The 17,882-nt window shown below is 41.1% G+C and overlaps 1 protein-coding gene across 1 annotated transcript; it reads left to right on the plus strand.

The window, feature by feature from the left end:
• Window positions 1–10,255: 10,255 nt before the first annotated feature.
• LOC136884999 (uncharacterized protein CG45076-like) lies at window positions 10,256–15,483 on the plus strand. The gene is made up of 2 exons (XM_067157374.2): window positions 10,256–10,349; window positions 14,781–15,483. Exons 1-2 carry the CDS (start codon window positions 10,316–10,318, stop codon window positions 15,467–15,469), a joined length of 723 nt encoding a protein of 240 aa, XP_067013475.2. The 5' UTR covers window positions 10,256–10,315; the 3' UTR covers window positions 15,470–15,483.
• The last annotated feature ends 2,399 nt before the right edge of the window (window positions 15,484–17,882 follow it).

Raw genomic sequence — 17,882 nt, forward strand, 5'->3', positions numbered from 1 at the left:
TTCATTTCGAGCGCTCTACTAAATAGCACTACTGTTTGTGGATTAATGATTGTGGACTTTGAAAATATTTACAACGAAATGTTCTTTCGTGCTTTCTACATCGCTAACAATTCTATACTTGACAACTATGCACTATGAAGAGAGCACTTGAAGACGAACACATTGGTCAAATAATCACGAGGAGACATCCAAAATTTATGTGGCGATGAATTTAGCAGTGGCGCGCCACGACGTTGTGTTATCGTCACATTCATCGTCGTGAGATTGGGTCACGGAGATATAACGGCACTAAGGTAAATCCGGGACAGATGCCGCCCCGGTAGAGATGCCGCATACACTGTAGCTAAAGGTTCCCATCGTTGCAGCTAGATGGCAATATGTGCGGTTTTTCAGTTTCTAAGGAAGAACTACTGTCTGCGAGTGTGACGAAATTTGCTCGTATATTATGCCAATTATAGCCGATATCATGAGGCGAGTACATGTTTCCTCCTGACAAAGTTTTTGCGTGTGTTAATTTATTGTATACTAGCAAGATACCCGTGCTTCGCTAGGGTATTATACTGAAATTTATAATTGAATGCTTATTGTTATAGATATATAATCCGCCGAAATTCGCGACCTGACTCTTTTTCTGCGAGAATCCGCCAAAATTCGCGATCTGACTCGTTTTCTATTAGATTACGGCAAGTTTCCTTCCATTTTCAATTTTTCTTTCCAGCAATCGATTTCGTACTTCCCGGGTTAGGTCCAGGTATTCCACCCGGTCAGTTGGGTCCCTAAATCTTTGCCATCCTTTCCTATAAGCATTTTAATAGGGATCAAATCCTTCAGGAGATCCGGCGTGGTGTCGTCTTGGATGCCATGGCGGTACTGAACCCGCGGCCGGACTGCATTCTTAGTCATTACACGTCCTGGACCCGTTTCCAGCGCGGTCCGCACATTTGACGACGGTCCAGAACATTATTATTATTATTATTATTATTATTATTATTATTATTATTATTATTATTATTATTATAGCTGTTCTGGACCCCACAGCAAGATGCTAGACCGCTACTTAGCGGTAAATGATCGATGAATGACAAATGAAATGAAATATTGGACAGTGTTGCTGGAATGAATGATGACAGGGAAAACCGGAGTATCCGGAGAAAAACCTTTCCCGCATCCGTTTTGTCCAGCACGAATGTCACATGGAGTGACCGGGATTTGAACCACGGAACCCAGCCGTGAGAGGCCGGCGCGCTGCCGCCTGAGCAACGGGTGCTCCTTATAAGTACATTATGAACAATAAAATCAATTGGTCTCACCTCCTTTTACACCCCACCGCCGTTAAGTTTATTTACCCCCCCCCCCCAAAATAGAAGAACGCGCGTTTCTTTATGTTTAAAGGAGATTCCAAACACCAATGTTCACGCCTATTACCTTTCAGTTTTGAGATATAAGTGTCCCCATAAAAATAAATTCACTTCTTTTCAATTCCTTTCATACTCCTCTGCCCCCCCCCCCCCCAAAGTGAATTTTCCGGCAAAAATTCTTGTTTCTTTAATAGTAAAGGATCTTCTAAATACCAATTATCACGACTCTAACTTCTTCAGTTTTTGATTTATGTGTCCTCACGAAAGGAATTCAACTCCTTTTCACTCCCCCCCCCAAGATGGTTTCCCCGCCGCCAAAACGCGTTTTTCTTTGTTTTAAAGGAGATCCAAATACCAGTTTTCACGCCTGTAACAACGTTAGTTTTTATTAGATGTGTGTATTCTCATACAATTAAGTCAATTAATTTTTCAATTCACTCCCCCTCCCCCTTCATTGGATTTTCCGAGAATACGTGTTTCTTTACTTTTAAAGCAGATTCCAAATATCAAATTTCACGTCTATAACATCTTTACTTTTGAGATATCAGAAGCCTAATTAAATGAAATCAACACCATTTTCAGTCACTTTAATTCCCCCCCCCCTTCCACCCATGTGGTATATCTGAAAACTAAAAATACACGTTTCCTTATTTTTAATAGAGATAAAAAATACCATTTTCACTTCTGTAATATGTTAAGTTTTTTTAGATATAATGTAGAAATCCTCATTTTAAAATTTTGCCCCTTTTTAGTTCCCGTTAAGTAGTGTTTCCAAAAACAAATCACCTATGTTTCTTTGCATTTACAGGAGATTCCAAATACCCAATTTTTACGTCTGTAACATTTTACGTTTCTCAGCTATTCTGTAGGTATTGTCTTTCAAAACATTCACCCCAATTTGTCACTCCTGTTTAAACGCCATTAATTGGATTTTCCGAAAACAAAAAACACATGCTTTTTATTTTTAAAGGAGATTCCAAACACCAATTTTTAGGTCTGTAATATCGTCAGTTTCTGAGATATAAGTATCCTCATTAAAGGCATTCAACCCATTTTTCACCCCTCTTCACCCCTTCTATTGGGATTTTCCGAAAACAAAAAATACGTGTTTCTTTATTTTTAATGAAGATTCTAAATACCAATTTTTACATGTGTAAACTTTAAAAGTTATGAGATACAGATGCACTCATTTTCAAAATTCACCCCCCTTTTCACCCCCATTATTCGGATTTTCCGAAAACAAAAAAATACGCGTTACTTTATTTTTAAAAGAGATCAAAAGTACCAATTTTCAGATCTGTAATATCTTTAGTTTCTGAGATACAAGTATCCTCATTAAAGGCATTCAATCCATTTTTCACCCCTTTTCTCCCCTCCTATTGGGATTTTCCTAAAACAAAAAATACGTGTTTCTTTATTTTTAATGAAGATTCTAAATACCTATTTTTACATGTGTAAACTTTAAAAGTTTTGAGATATAGATGCACTGTTTTTAAAAATTCACCCCCTTTTCACCCTCCCATTAATTGGATTTTCCAAAAACAAAGAATTACGTGGTTCTTTATTTTTAAAAGAGATCAAAAGTACCAATTTTCAGGTCTGTAATATCTTCAGTTTCTGAGATATAAGTACCGGTATTCTGATTAAAGGCATTCAACCCCTTTTTCACCGTTTTTCACCCCTCCTATTAGGATTTTCTAAAAACAAAAAAATACGTGTTTCCTTATTTTTAAAGGAGATTCTAAATACCAATTTTTACATCTGTAAACTTTCAAAGTTTTGAGATATAGATACACTCATTTTATAATTTCAACCCCCTTTTCACCCCCTTAGCAAAGGATTATCCAAAAATCCTCTCTTAGCGAGCACCTACATCTTAATATGAATCTATGCCCAAAATTTCATTTCTTTATGTGCAGTAGTTTTGGCTCGGCGATGTTGAATCAGTCAGTCAGTCAGTCAGTCAGTCAGTCAGTCAGTCAGTCAGTCAGGACAAGTCATTTTATATATATAGATTAAGTTGGCACCAAATGCTTAAATCAGACGTTTTTAGTACAGTAGACGTCAGAAACATAACTGTAGTTGAGAGTAAGCTAATTTTGGGCCATGATAGCCTTGAGGTATGAAAACAGGAGGGTGCGGCGTCTCTCCCTGATAGTTGGCCTTCGGGCTGAGCAGCGGTCGCTGTGCAGGCCAGAGCCATTTCAAGGGTGTTAAGTGCCGTGGGGTTTTATATAACACAGTGAAGAATCCATTGCACATGCACATTTATAGTAAATCGAAATTAAAATATGATTTTAATATTGTAAATTATCAGATAGATTTTTTCCATTGAATGATTATATTATGTGGATATAATTGTCTTGTAGTACGTTCTAGTGTTCGGTTATATTAAAGTTGAAGAAATTGGCTTAAATTTGATTTTGTCATTAATTATTTTACTCGCGGCATCTCTCCCGAGCAAAGTCGGCATCTATACCGGGATCCAGGGAGAGACGCCGCAGATGCAACAATTCCTTTCTTCACTCCTTTCTCCCATTTACTTTCAATTGCCAATATTTTGTTCATCCCTGATCAAATGTACATATTTTCAAATTATGCTCGATGAATTTGCAACAATTTTTAAAGTAAATATACCGAGATATAACAAAAGACATAAAAAGTGCGGCAACTCTCCCGGAATTACCCTATATAATGCTCAAGGAGGATGGAGAAGATCGATGGAAGTTAATGTGATGTACAATATTTGCCTTCTTTACATGAAGTGTCCTTGAAGTCTAAGAACCTACATGTCTATGACTTATTCATAAATTTTCGCTAACTCTCCTGTCCGCCTTAGAATTGTTCTCGGTTAATGTTGCTGCCATCCAACCACTATTTTGGAACGCTGTCAAGAACGAATTCACTCTTCTCTATACTACCCATCATACAACTCCCATGTCGTTCTTACGACATCACTGTGGAATAAGCTACCCAGCACTGTCGGAGAACCCACCCCTGCTAGTCTCAGGAAGCAGTGCCAGCAATATCTCCTCAACAGACACTAAAAATTTGCAAAATTGTTAGTAGTAGCAATTCTAAGCAGTTATCTGATTATTCGTAGTTATTGTGTAGTAATGATTCAGTTGTATGCATATATTTTTCACTGTTTCGTGATTATGACTAGAGCCCGGATTTTAATGCATTAATAGGTTAGAATGCAGTTTCTGAAGCGAGCGGCAAGTGTAGTCTACCTTCACAACGATTATGCTATGGGGTTTGCATAAACACAGGGGTACGGCCCATCAGAACTGCTATATTTTATGTTACTGTTGCTACATTATGGAAGAGCGGGTGGCCGATACTTCCTATTAACCAAATTTAGTTTGCAATCTAACCTGTTACGGCATGAAAATCCGGGCTTCGGTGATCATCATCTTCCATCACTTCACAACAATGTCGTTATCTGTATTGGAATTCCATTCCATTAGTTGGAAAGAATATTACCATAAGAAATAAATCTAGTGTAATCTAACTTTCAAGGGAGCCTATCATGTAAAGGCTCTTTATCTTTCTGATCGCATCTTGAAGAGAGTTTCATTTATTTCATTGTGGGTAGGTGCTTTCACTTGCCAAGCACGTAAGATCGTGAACAAAACACAGATGGTGTGGGTGGTGGTTTCAAGAGGAAGTACAACTAGGAAACCATCCACTACATAACACTAATCAGAAATAAAAAATGGAAGGTATCCAACATTTCGAAAGATGAAGGTATCCGCCAAAGAAGGGCGTGAAAATGAAAGACTCACTTAGGCCTCGAATGCTCTAACAAGGTCGGGGTCGGAAATGAACAAGTGTTGATGGTGATGATGCTTGTTGTTTTAAGGGGCCTGACATGAAAGGTCATCGGTTCCCTAATGGAACGAGATGAACGACATGATATATGATCGTTAAAATTGTAAAATGTATCCACTGACTAGAGTTAAAAAATGGTGATGAAGAAAATTAAGTATGAGATTAAAACAATCAGTGGATCTAATTCGCGATGCCTTATTTTCTAATAAAATAAGAGAAAATACAGGAAAGAAAGGAATAAGGCATTGCCTGGTAATACAGATATATACACATAATTTACGTTAGGCGTTAAAATAACACATTAAAATACGCAACACAAACTAAAATTAAGTCAATGGGATAAAAGCGCAATTGGCACAAAAACTCTAGGACAAAGGACATCGTGACACACGACAAAACAGACCACTATCCCTCATAAAGCGGATGACGAGGTCTGCTGACTGCTCGTCATCACGCAAGATAAGGGAGATTGTACTCGGGAGGTTAAGACTACGGCGCAGATCGACCAAGTCCACACATTCCGTAAGGATGTGTACCACGGTAAGATGATCGCCGCAAGTACACACCGGAGGGGGTTCTCCTTTAAATAGATGGGAGTGAGTCAGGATACCGTAGCCGATCCGAAGACGACATAATACCACTGCTCCATAACTTCGTAGTACTTTTAACCGCTCTCAGCTTATTTGGAAGAGGAGTGGCCTGCCACTCCATCTCCCGATAGGATATAACCAGATGTCTCAGCTGGGGGCGAATATCACTTGCTGGAAACTTGAAAGGCAACAGGGGCAGTGTAACTGCCTCCGTGGCAGCCTTACCTGCTAACTCGTATCCCTCTACACCCATGTGGCTTGGGAGCCAGAGAAACGTGATTCTGGTGACGGCATCCGAACACCCGGCCAGCAGGTCCGGGATCCGCTGCACCAGAGGGTGCTGAGGGAAACAAGTATCAATAGAGTGTAGCGAACTCAAGGAGTCAGTACACACAAGAATGTGTCGGCGCTCATTGGACAGTGCGTACCGCAGAGCTTCACAGATAGCATAGAGCTCTGTTGTGTACACACAACAATTTTCCGGGAGAGCAGAAAGAAACCTATCAGTGTCGACAACGAACGCACTGCCCACTTCAATGTCGGTTCTCGAGCCATCCGTATAAACGACGACTGAGACTGGATAGCGGCCAACAACGGACGGAAATAGCCTCCGATAAATCGAAGGGTCCGTGTCTACCTTCAGGCCAGTGTGTAGATCCAGGATTATTTCAGGACGTCGTACTACCCACGGCGGTACCCCATTTGGTTGTCTGCAAGGCAAGGAGCCGAAGGTACGTGAAACAGTCTGTGACTGCTATCCAGGCGTATTCCAACCGGCCGCTTTGCTCGAGGATAAGCGGCGTAGAACCAATGGTTTCTGTTGTTGAATACACAAGGATAGCTTGGGTGAAGTGGAATTTGTCGCAAATTAGCAGCATACGCTAGAAGGAGCTGTTGGCGCTTCAAGTGTAAAGGTGGCACACCAGATTCAGCGAGCAGGCTAGCTATGGGGCTTGTTCGAAAAGCTCCCGTCGCCAAACGAACCCCGCTGTGGTGGATGCTGTTCAGTTTTGAAAGGACACTTTGTCTTGCTGAGCCATATGCTCCACTGCCGTAGTCGAACTGGGATAAAATATGTGCCCGATAGAATCGTAAGGGCACCGTGCGATCCGCTCCCCAATTAGTGCTGCTAAGAAACTTCAAGAGATTAAGCCTCTTGGTGCATTGCACTTTTAGCTGCCGCACGTGAGGCTCCCACGATAATTTAGTATCAAAAAGGACCCCAAGAAATCGGTGTCAACTACGGGAAGAGCGACATTTCCTAGGCAAAGTTCAAGATGTGGGTGAAGAGTACGTTGACGACAGAGGTCTATGCGGTAGAAAACCGAAAGCCATGTTCTAAGGTCCACTGCCCCACTCTCCTAATAGCTTGTTGTAATCGTCGCTCTGCGACTGCCATACTACGCGAGCAGAGCGAACTCGTCCACATACAGCGACGGTATTACTGCTGGACAAGCAGCAGCGACAATACCGCCTGACACAAGTAAGCGAAAACAATGCCAGGGCACAGCTGAGGGCCCAGTGGTCGCCAAACCTCGCTCCCAAGGTAAGATCCCGTGGTGCTATAAAATACAGCCTACCGCAATGTTTTATGGCATAACATTCGGCATATTCTGCCTCATTTGATGTGCGTAGCATTAATGCTGGCTGACTAAGTGTTTTTAATAATTTGTGATTTATTTTGTGTTCCGTAACGTCGAAAGCAAACGTCAGTTCCGCATATTATTCGACAGATGGCGAGAGAAACCTGACACACATGTTACAACGTTCATAATTATTATGAGGTGATGCTTAAGTGGGAATGTTAAAAAGCTCAGTGGAAGAACAGTGAAATTAAATTAGATGATGATGACGATGATGATGATGATGATGATGATGATGATGATGCTTGTTGTTTAAAGGGGCCTAACATCGAGGTCATCGGCCCCTAATGGTATGAAATTAAATGACAACAAAAAGTTTTAAAAAATCCACTGACCAAAATAAATAAAAATGTCATGAAAAAGGAATGGATGGACATGAACCCAAAAAACAAAAACAAACAAACAAACAAAAAACACTGAATCGATTATGCTTGATGTCTAAAGGGGTCCAAAAACCAGGTCTAAAGCCCCTCAGTATGGTACATGTCGCGAGTAAAGTAGAACCATGATATTTCTCAAGCTGCGGTACTAATCAAAGGTAGCGTAAACTCACGGTGTTCCAAACATAAAGGTACTACTCGCAAGTATTGTTCATCGTACAGGTAACGCAGACCTATGGTGTCGCTCATATAGTGGTACAACTCACAGGCAACGCCCAGGCCCGTGGTGTTGCTCACATGGGTACGACTCACGGGTTATGGAAACCCACACTGAACCCCGCTTGAGTGCTACGAATCACAAAACTATTCAGTACCTAACAGAATGGTACTACTCGCAAGTAAAGGCGACCCATGGTGTTCCGCGCGTGATGGTATGAATCAAAAGTGGTTTCAGTTCTAATTCAATCATCCCTTGGTCGCCCCTTTTAGTCACCTCTGACGACAGGCAGGGGATACCGTGGGTGTATTATTCGTCTGCCTCCCCCACCTACAGGGGTGTGTGTTTGGTCCGCGATGTCCGCCGGCAAGCCGGTTAGGACCCCCTGGGTCGCGCCACGAGGGAGTATCACCTCTCCACCTGCTACGCCAGTGTAGTAGGTTCGTGGAATTAAATTAGATCAATAAAGCAAAACAGAAAGTATACGCAAAATGTTCGCAAGTTATTCTACTGAATGAATTTAAAGCAATGAATCTGTGAAAATCTTAAAATCTACAATTTCCATCCTTTCATCTTAGAATGTTTATCATTTTCTGTTGGTATCAATGTGATACAACATACAAGGTTTCAAATTTCTATCAACAACCGTTATTGAGATATTTTTTTAAACTTTCGATATACCAGTAATTAAAAAATTCCCGTCAGGGCAAACGGCTCAGTAGATCTGGCTGAAAATGTTATCTCAGTTTTAAAATACTAACATAAAAGGGTGTTGTGCGGGTTTTGACAAATTTTAATTACATGAAAAGAATAAAATATTTCACACAGGCGTAACTCAATTTTTATATTTTGTGATGATCATGACGAGGAAAAAACAATTGTAAAATTTGCACAACAGTTTGTTATTCTGTTGTATCTGAAACTATCCTAAGACTTTCAGGTAGATTGTGGTATGAGAAGCATTTTGAAACTTGAAAGATGCTGGAAAGAAAATTCTGAGAAAAATTACATTGAAATTTTAGAGATGAACAATAGTCCAGTACCTGAATCTAGATGACTTATAAAACCCCAGCACCATATTTTGGACACACTGTTGCCTTCTTGCCGGCCTCACTAGCAGTTTTTCAGAGTTTTAGTTTCCTTCGGGCTGTTTTGAACTCTTATCGTCCAGACATTCCACTGTGGTCAAATCTACGCTTGTCCCTCATTACACTAATTTTCTGTCCTGATTTACTAACTTAACACTCCAAACACTAGCTTGTAGTTTCTCACTTGCTTCATAACCCATGCTGAATTCTGCAGTTGCTGATGTTACAGCAATCTCTAGTTTTTTCTTTGACACTCACTTCATTCGGGCACTTTGCCCAAATTACACTATGCTATGATTCATTGGCATTCTGTGTTTTACCTACTGTGTAGCGCTCTAAAACCTCATTCGAAGCTAGTCTTTGATACACAGCTATTATTTTACATACTATCTGTGGAGATAGTATACTCTTCACATTGCTACGGTCTTCTTTTGGTGAATCTACGAAAAACAAAACTAAAAATATTATTTATGAGAATAGTGACAATGTCAGGCAACGCGCAGGGTCGTTTAAATAGCTGATATTTAAATAAAACAAAGCGAAAAATGAAAGTGCAAGGTGTGGACATAGTAAAAACGTAAAAATCCAAAAAATGTAGTTTCTTCATAGTTTTCACCAAATTTCATTGATACTTTGCCTTTAGCAGAAGGCATAGGGCGTATACCCTGGACTATACCCCTGACTTCCGCACTTCTGAAGATGGCTTTACGTGGTTTCCTATTTTCACACCAGACAAATTGTGGAGTTGTACCTTAAAGCACGGTTGCTTTCATCCCACGTGCAGTCCTGCCCTATCCCATCGTCGCCGTAAGACCTGTGTGTGTGTCTGACAAATGTATAAAAAAGGATCTAACCTAACTTGACCTCCCTGACCATTGTATTTTGCATGCTGCTTACCAAAATAAACCTAACTGAATCAAGTACAAACATTCCATTCCATAGTTGGTTTATAATCTTTGGAAGAAATCGAATTGTTTACATTAATTAATCTTGTTTATAGCAACGTAACTCCAGTAATGAGACTGTAAGGCTGGCTGGTCACGGGTTTTGAACTCAGAACTCACACTGCGTATCTGAGTGGCAGATGGTCTTCCCTATAAATACACACGGAGGCTCCAGGTGTGTTATCAGTCAGCTCTCAGCTACCTCCAGAGAGGGACTGTGAAGAGAAGACCACCTCAAGTACTCCTGCCCCACATTTCAACATGGACAAGATCATCCTAGTGTTGGCCTGCTGCAGTGAGTATTTCTCATTTCTGTCCTCCCTCAATTTCTAGTTCGTGAGCATTGAAAGGAGCTGTGATGATTGCCCTTAACTATATTGTAGTAAGCTATTGTTGTTCAGGCGTAGGAGGTGTTGTCATGTGTATTTAACTGACGAAACACTACAGTTTTAATTTTATAATAATTATTATTAACAAATACATCGCAAATGGGAAATATCCCAGTCGTAATGGTCACTTACAGTTTGTGTAATAATAAATTACATTTAACATAATTACCAAACAAACAAACAATTTCATGCAAAAAGAAAATATTACAAGAAACACTACTGGTTTAACACTCTAAATTCAGCATCATCATACACAGTGGTGATAGGTCTTCTACTATTTCCTTTTAAATTACTTTTCCTTCTGACGTAAAGACGTAGCTTAGTGCGGTGTTTTTCCAAGGGTTTTCCGGCCACGTGTACGGTACTTCGACCCTGTCTCTTCATGCGATCATTAAATCATTCTTGAGTTGTCTCTAAAATAATGATGATTACTAAAGCCCGGATTTTCATCCATTAATAGATTAGATTGCAAACTAATTTGGTTAGTAGGAAATGTCGGCCACCCGCTCTTCCATAATGCAGAAAGAGTAACATAAATTATAGGGGTTCTGATGAGCCGTACCCCTAATGTTTATGCAAACCCCATAGCATAATCGTTGTGAAGGTAGACTATACTTGCTCCTCACTTCAGTAAGTTTGCATTCTAACCTATTAATGCATAAAAATTTCGGGCTCTAATGATTACTAACTCAATCATACAAATTATATAATGAAACGAGTAATGTAAAGATTACGTGATTCATCTCTAAATCTGGTTCATAGAAAGTCCTCTCAGTTTGATGGAGTGAAAGTACCTCATGGGAATACTGTTAGGTACCTAGGTGTTAATATAAGCATTGATCTTCATTGGGGTAATCACACTAATGTTTAGGTTACACATCTCTTCACATGGTTATGAGGGTTTTACGGGGTTCTATTAAGGATGTAAAGGAGGGCGTGTAAATCTCTGTAAGACCAGAATTACAGTATGGTTCCAGCATGGTTCGAGAACTGGGAAAGACCCAAAGAAAAGCTGCACGATTTGTTCTTGGTGATTTCCGACAAAAGAGTGCCTAGTGTTACGAAAAAGTTACAAACTTGGGGATGGGAAGATTTGGACGTAAAGAGACGAGCTGGTTGACTATGAGGTATGTTCCGATCTTTTAGTGGAAAGATGGCGTGGGATTCTTTTCGTAGGCGAATGCGCTCGAGTAGAGCTTTTAAAAGTAGGCAGGATCATAACATGAAGATAAAGTTGAAATTCAAGAGGGAAATTTGGGCCAAATATTCGTTTATATGAAGAAGAATTTTGGATTCGAATAATTTACCGAGGGGAGATATTACATAACTTTTCAACTTCTTAAAAATCAATTAAGAAATTACAAGATAAACAACTGATAGGGAATCCACCACCTGAAAGACATTCCTAAATGCAGATCAGAGGTGACTGATTGTACATTTAGGGTTGTCTTTTTACAGTAATCAATGACAAAAACGCGTATTGTTATTTGCTTTACGTTGCACCTACACAGATAGGTCTTACGCCAACGATTGGACAGGAAAGGCCTAGGAGTGGGAAGGAAGCGGCCGTGGCCTTAATTAAGGCACAGCACCAGCACTTGCCTGGTATGAAAATGGGAAACCACGGAAAACCATATTCAGGCCTGCCGACAGTGGGGTCCTAACCCACTATCTCCCAGATGCGAACTCACAGCTGTGCGCCCCTAACCGCACGGCTATCTCGCCCGGTAGACGCGTATCGAACAATACCTTTCACATATATGTATATATCGTACCGGACTTTTCTTTGTAGAACTTTTTCTGCTAACAATTCTTCCAGACATTTCTTGGGATCTGTTGTCAATGGTTTACGCAGCGTAAACCAAAAAAAACCCTCGGATGTTTGTTTTTCTTTGAAATCCTGCACTAAAATCTCATTTTCGTACATCGAAACATTCCTTGTCAAATGCACTATACAACGGTGAAAATCACATCAAATTCCCTACGGTGGTTGCCGATTAATCCGTACACACACACACACACACACACACACACACACACACACACACACACACACACACACACACACGCAACTTCATAATATGTATAGATGATACAAAACATCATACCCTCTCAATTCGTGTTTACTAAACTTATACATAAGAGGTTCGTGTTCTGATCGCGCATTGAAATCCATTCCATGTCTTAACATTTTGTTAATTTTCCAGACTTTGAGGTTACATAATACTGTAGCTAAATTTGATATTCAGTAAGGACAGACATCGAGAGAGACTTTGAATTCAGTTTTAACTGAAATTGAATTGGTCATAACATTCTGTCCATATGAGTAAAAATTATCATTAACAGTTTCACAAGAACTTGTCTTTCCTAGCACCTGTTCTTGTGTTGGAGGTTCGTTTATATTCTTCATTTAATCTCTTTAACTCTGTCTTTGGCTGTCAGGAAGATGCATTCATCTGGACTGCCTTTCACGCTGTTCTCCATGCATGGTCTTTTTGACTTTGTTACGGACCACCATTGTCACATTCTCAGAGTTCTGAGCAAGTTGAAAATGTGTTTATATCCGGCGAATAAGCCGTCACGAGGTGGTTTGGAGATGTGTACATTTCGGAATATGTCTATAATTTAGCGGCAGTTTTCCCGATTCCTGACAGGATTCTATTCCACCACATTGAACATACCAGATGCACCCGGTCAAATCTTCTGCTAGTGAATTCGCTTCCTAGCAAATAATCAAAAATTAGAACAACCAAATACCTTCAAACCATGGAATCAGGTTTCAGTTTCACTTGCTGTAGTCTGACAAATAATAACAACAAATGACAAAGACGCGTATTGAGAACTACATTTTCTCTAGCATGTTTAAACTATCATCACCTTTCTACACTGTGGCCTAACATCACCAAGTAGTCATAATGCCAACAGGCGTGAAGATATGCACCTTGTCCTTCCCCCTTTAATAAACGTACAGAGGGCTGCTTACAGACCAATGCCAATATGTAATTTAAAAATAATAATAATACAGTAAAAATAATGTGATATTGGAAACAACAGAATAAACTTGATACGCAAGTTTAAACGCCCTCCGTATTTGGACACAGCGAATGAAAACCATTTTTATCAGCCTTCAATGAGGCGGTATCAATATTTTGTGTCGTTGTAGCTCATCAAAGTGAAGCACACTTAAATACCAGCCATGCTTTTTCTGGCCGGACCTAGTGTTTACAGTGCACTATGTCTTCTGGTATAGGCTAGAGAAATTTTGTTACTTTCATTGGCCTGTCTCAGTCTTATCCTTGGCTTTGACAATATGAAAGTGACAGATATGAGGGATGCTAGTAATGCAATTCCTTCTGCAGTCAGTCCCTGCTATGAATGGTGTGAAAATGTTGCTTATAGGGTCGGTTGATGCATGCATTTCAGTGGGCTTGGCAGACTGATATGTAACAGCAACTTCTGGCTAGGTGAGGACAGCAACGGGAAACTACCTCACTCCTCATTTATCTAGTACACCTCTTCAGTTATTCCTAGGACATCTATGACAGCTAATGGCGGAGCAGCTGAGGATCAAACCAGTCTTAGGGCTGAGGATTGAACATACACATTACATACAAATACCACCCATCGAACATGGGGTCGAACTCATTATATTGGTAACAGAAAGCCGGGCACTAAGTGGCAACTCTTACTACTACTTTCCTGTCCTGGAGCAGCTCCCACATATTCGTAAGGTCAACGCGTGAGGTCCCGAGACAGTCTTTCTTTCTTTCTTTCTTTCTTTCTTTCTTTGTTTCTTTCTTTCTACAACCAAATTTTGTTGCTAGTGGCTTTACGTCGCAAGGACACAGATAGATCTTATGGCGACGATCCGACAGGAAAGGCCTAGGAGTTGGAAGGAAGCGGAGGTGGCCTTAATTAAGGTACAGCCCCAGCATTTGCCTGGTGTGAAAATAGGAAACCACAGAAAACCATATTCAGGGCTTTCGACAGTGGGATTCGAACCCCACCAGATCTTTTGTCATTCCTCCTCTCTGTAAGACAGTTACAACACAGCCGTCGTTCCACCCACCCTGAGGTGATGCGATAAATAACAAGGTATCAGTATTGATGACGGATAATAGATACTTCAATTTCTTTTTCATCATTAGTAACTTGCCGTCAACGAATTCAGTATACTCCAGTTTGTTCGGAGTTCGAAAAATGACGCCATTCTGTTTCTCTGACCAATTGATTCCAGTGCCGTTCACTAACTCTCCAAGACTACTTCCTCTCCTTTGCATTCTTTCTTCATTTCGATATACCTACAATCGAAACAAATGTCTCATTTTCCATTTCAGGCCTTGCATACAGCAGCAAGAGAGTAGACCTGGAGGGGCAGGAGACTGCTGGTTACCATGGCAACGCGGTGGGGCACAGTGCCGGCCACAGTGTGGGTAGCGGGCTGGTATCCATCGCTCAGGGGGCTGTGGACCAGGCACATCGCGCTATCGCCAGCCAGGCCACCGTGGGAGCTCAGGCCTCCTTCCAGGCTCAGGCCGGCCTAGCTCAGACCGCTATCGCAGCTGCCACCACAGCTCAGGCTGCCCTCGCCGGTAAACAAGCCATCGTCACCATACTGGAGCAACAGGTACGAGACGCTCACGCCCAGCTGGAGGCTGAGAACTTGCAGCTGACTCAGGCTCACCGCGCAGCGACCGCGGCGCAGCAAGCGGCTGAGCAGAGCCAGCTGATCCAGAACGCGCTCACTGCAGCGCTGAACGCGGCCCAGACCGGCGGAGACCAGGCCCAGAGAGCCGCCCAGGAGGCATCCTCGGAGTTCGCCTCCCAGAGCAGCATGGTGGCGTCGGCCAGGCAGCGTCTGGCGCTGAGCGAGGACCAGCTGGGAGATGCGCGAGCAGATCTGGAGGCGACACAGGCTGCCGCCCTCAAGGCTGAAGCAGCCGCCCAGGCCGCCATAACCAACGCCAGCAAACAGTCTTCTAGCGGCGGCCACACAGTAGCAGTGGAACACGGCCACCACTACTAAATGTTGAGAGACCCCTCCATCCAACACATCCTTATTTCTCATGCAGTGTACCATTCAACATCAGGCATCAATAAATCATGAATTACGTTTATTTAAGTGCATTATTACACCTCAATTTTCCTAGTCTAGTATCAGTTTGAACCAAGAATGAGAGAGTTAGAAGACGTAGTATAAATTTACTTCTATGCAGAAGGACGAAGTAAGTATACCTGGGTGAGAATCCATCAGGATTTCGAGGCAAGTAGAAGGTACATTGACAAATATCCTCTGATCATGAGCTCCTGTTCCTAATTTGTGTGTCAAATATTGAAAAAATACATCGATATCTAAGAAAAAGAATATGTAGAAGACATATGTAGAACATACTTACCAAAGATATTTGTTCCAAAACTTCGAACGACACCTTCAAAGTAACTAATAGAAACGCATTTCCCATGAAACTGAAATTTATAAAATGCCTTACCTTCAACTTCAAAGCTGCGTTACACACATATATAAATGATGATGATGATGATGATGATTTGTTTAAAGGGACCTAGGAGCTAGGTCATCGGTCCCGAATGGTACGAGGTTAACGAAACTAAAATTAAAACTTCAAAATATATCCACTGACTAGAGTCTAAACCGAATGATTATGAAAAAATGATCGCGAAACAAGACAATCAGTGGATCTAATTCATAATGCCTTCTTTACTGGGATGATACTCATTATATGAAGTGGTCCAAAATCCAGGTCACCGGTCTCTCGTAATGGTACTAATCACAGGTAATGTAGACTCATAGTATGTCACACACAATGGCACCACTCGCAGGTAACACAAACCTATAGTGTTTCGACCATAAGGGTACTACTCACAGGCAACGCAGATTCATGGTGTTTCTCACGCAGTAGCAATAAGCACAGGTAACGCAGGCCCATTCTTAACACAGTGGAAGCGACCGGTGGAATACACACGAGGACCATTATCACAAAGAACGACCAGAGCCGTAATGTTCCTCGCAAGGTGGTACTAGCCGCAAGTAATCACATGTTTCTAATATCGTCTTTTGCTCGCCCCTTTTTAGTCGCCACTTACGACTGGCACGGGATACCATGGGTGTATTCTTCGCCTGCTGCTTCTCCCACCCACAGGGTTTAACACACATATATAAATTTGGAAGGGAAATCCGCTACATCCTATATGATAATTAGAGCCCGGAATTTTATGCATTAATAGGTTAGAATGCAAACTTACTGAAGTGAGGAGCAAGTATAGTCTACCTTCACAACGATTATACTATGGGGTTTGCATAAACATTAGGGGTACGGCACATCAGAACCCCTATAATTTATGTTACTCTTTCTACATTATGGAAGAGCGGTTGGCCGACATTTCCTACTAACCAAATTAGTTTGCAATCTAACCTATTAATGCATGAAAATCCGGGCTTTAATGATAACACACAAACAATTTACGAAGATATTCGTGAACTCATGAAATAAACAGCAGAAAATTTAGCAATTTTGATATTCTTGCTCGGGTTCTGGTAGATAATAGTACATTATGCACCAAGTCTAAAATTGAAATAATTAAGACACGAGTATGTTCATAAATTTCTGTCGAGATGTTGGTTGACAGTTGAGTTTACTGAACAAAGCGCAGAGCGCATGCGCTGGGTTATTGATTTTCCGTGAGTGGATCAGAGACCTTGACAATGTCATACGTTTTTAAACCTTTAATAGAAGGTTATCATAACCTAGCTTTATTTCAAACACAAATTGTTTATTACACAGTTGGTGACGTGAATTTGCGGGAATGTGCCGTGTGGTTGTGGAATATTGGAAGTAGAAGGTGCATTGATGTTAGTATGTGTGTCCGACATGTTTGATTTTGCTACAATGGGAACAAAATAGTGGGGTCCGCCTATTCAATACAGCACTGTGTTATAAGATGAATTATAACATGGTTATATTGAACTGAATAGGTGGACCCCACTATTTTGTTCCCATATATTGTCTGTTCAATACGGATTCAATATGAAGTTCTTAAAGTTTAATGATTTTGTTATCCTTACCTAATTGATGATGCTCGTTGTTTTAAGGGGCACATCTCGGTCATGGGCCCCTGACGGTACGAAATGAGACGAAATGCAATGAAAAAATAAAATCCAAAATCCTCCACTGACCACAATTCAAAGCGTGAGGACGAAAAATGAACGGATGGATATGAATTAACACCTATCAGTGGAGCCGACCCGCAATGCCTCAGTCTCAGAAACTGCCGGAAAACAATAGAAATACTGACCAAGGCACAACTTCTACAGCTCAATACTGAATCGGTGATGCTTGCAAGCTGAAGGGGTCCAAAATATAAGTTATCAGCCTCTCATAATGGTACTTATCGCTTGGAAAGTAGAACCATGGTATTTGTCA

Source organism: Anabrus simplex, chromosome 13 (genome assembly GCF_040414725.1).
Source record: "Anabrus simplex isolate iqAnaSimp1 chromosome 13, ASM4041472v1, whole genome shotgun sequence".
NCBI classification, from domain to species: domain Eukaryota; kingdom Metazoa; phylum Arthropoda; class Insecta; order Orthoptera; family Tettigoniidae; genus Anabrus; species Anabrus simplex.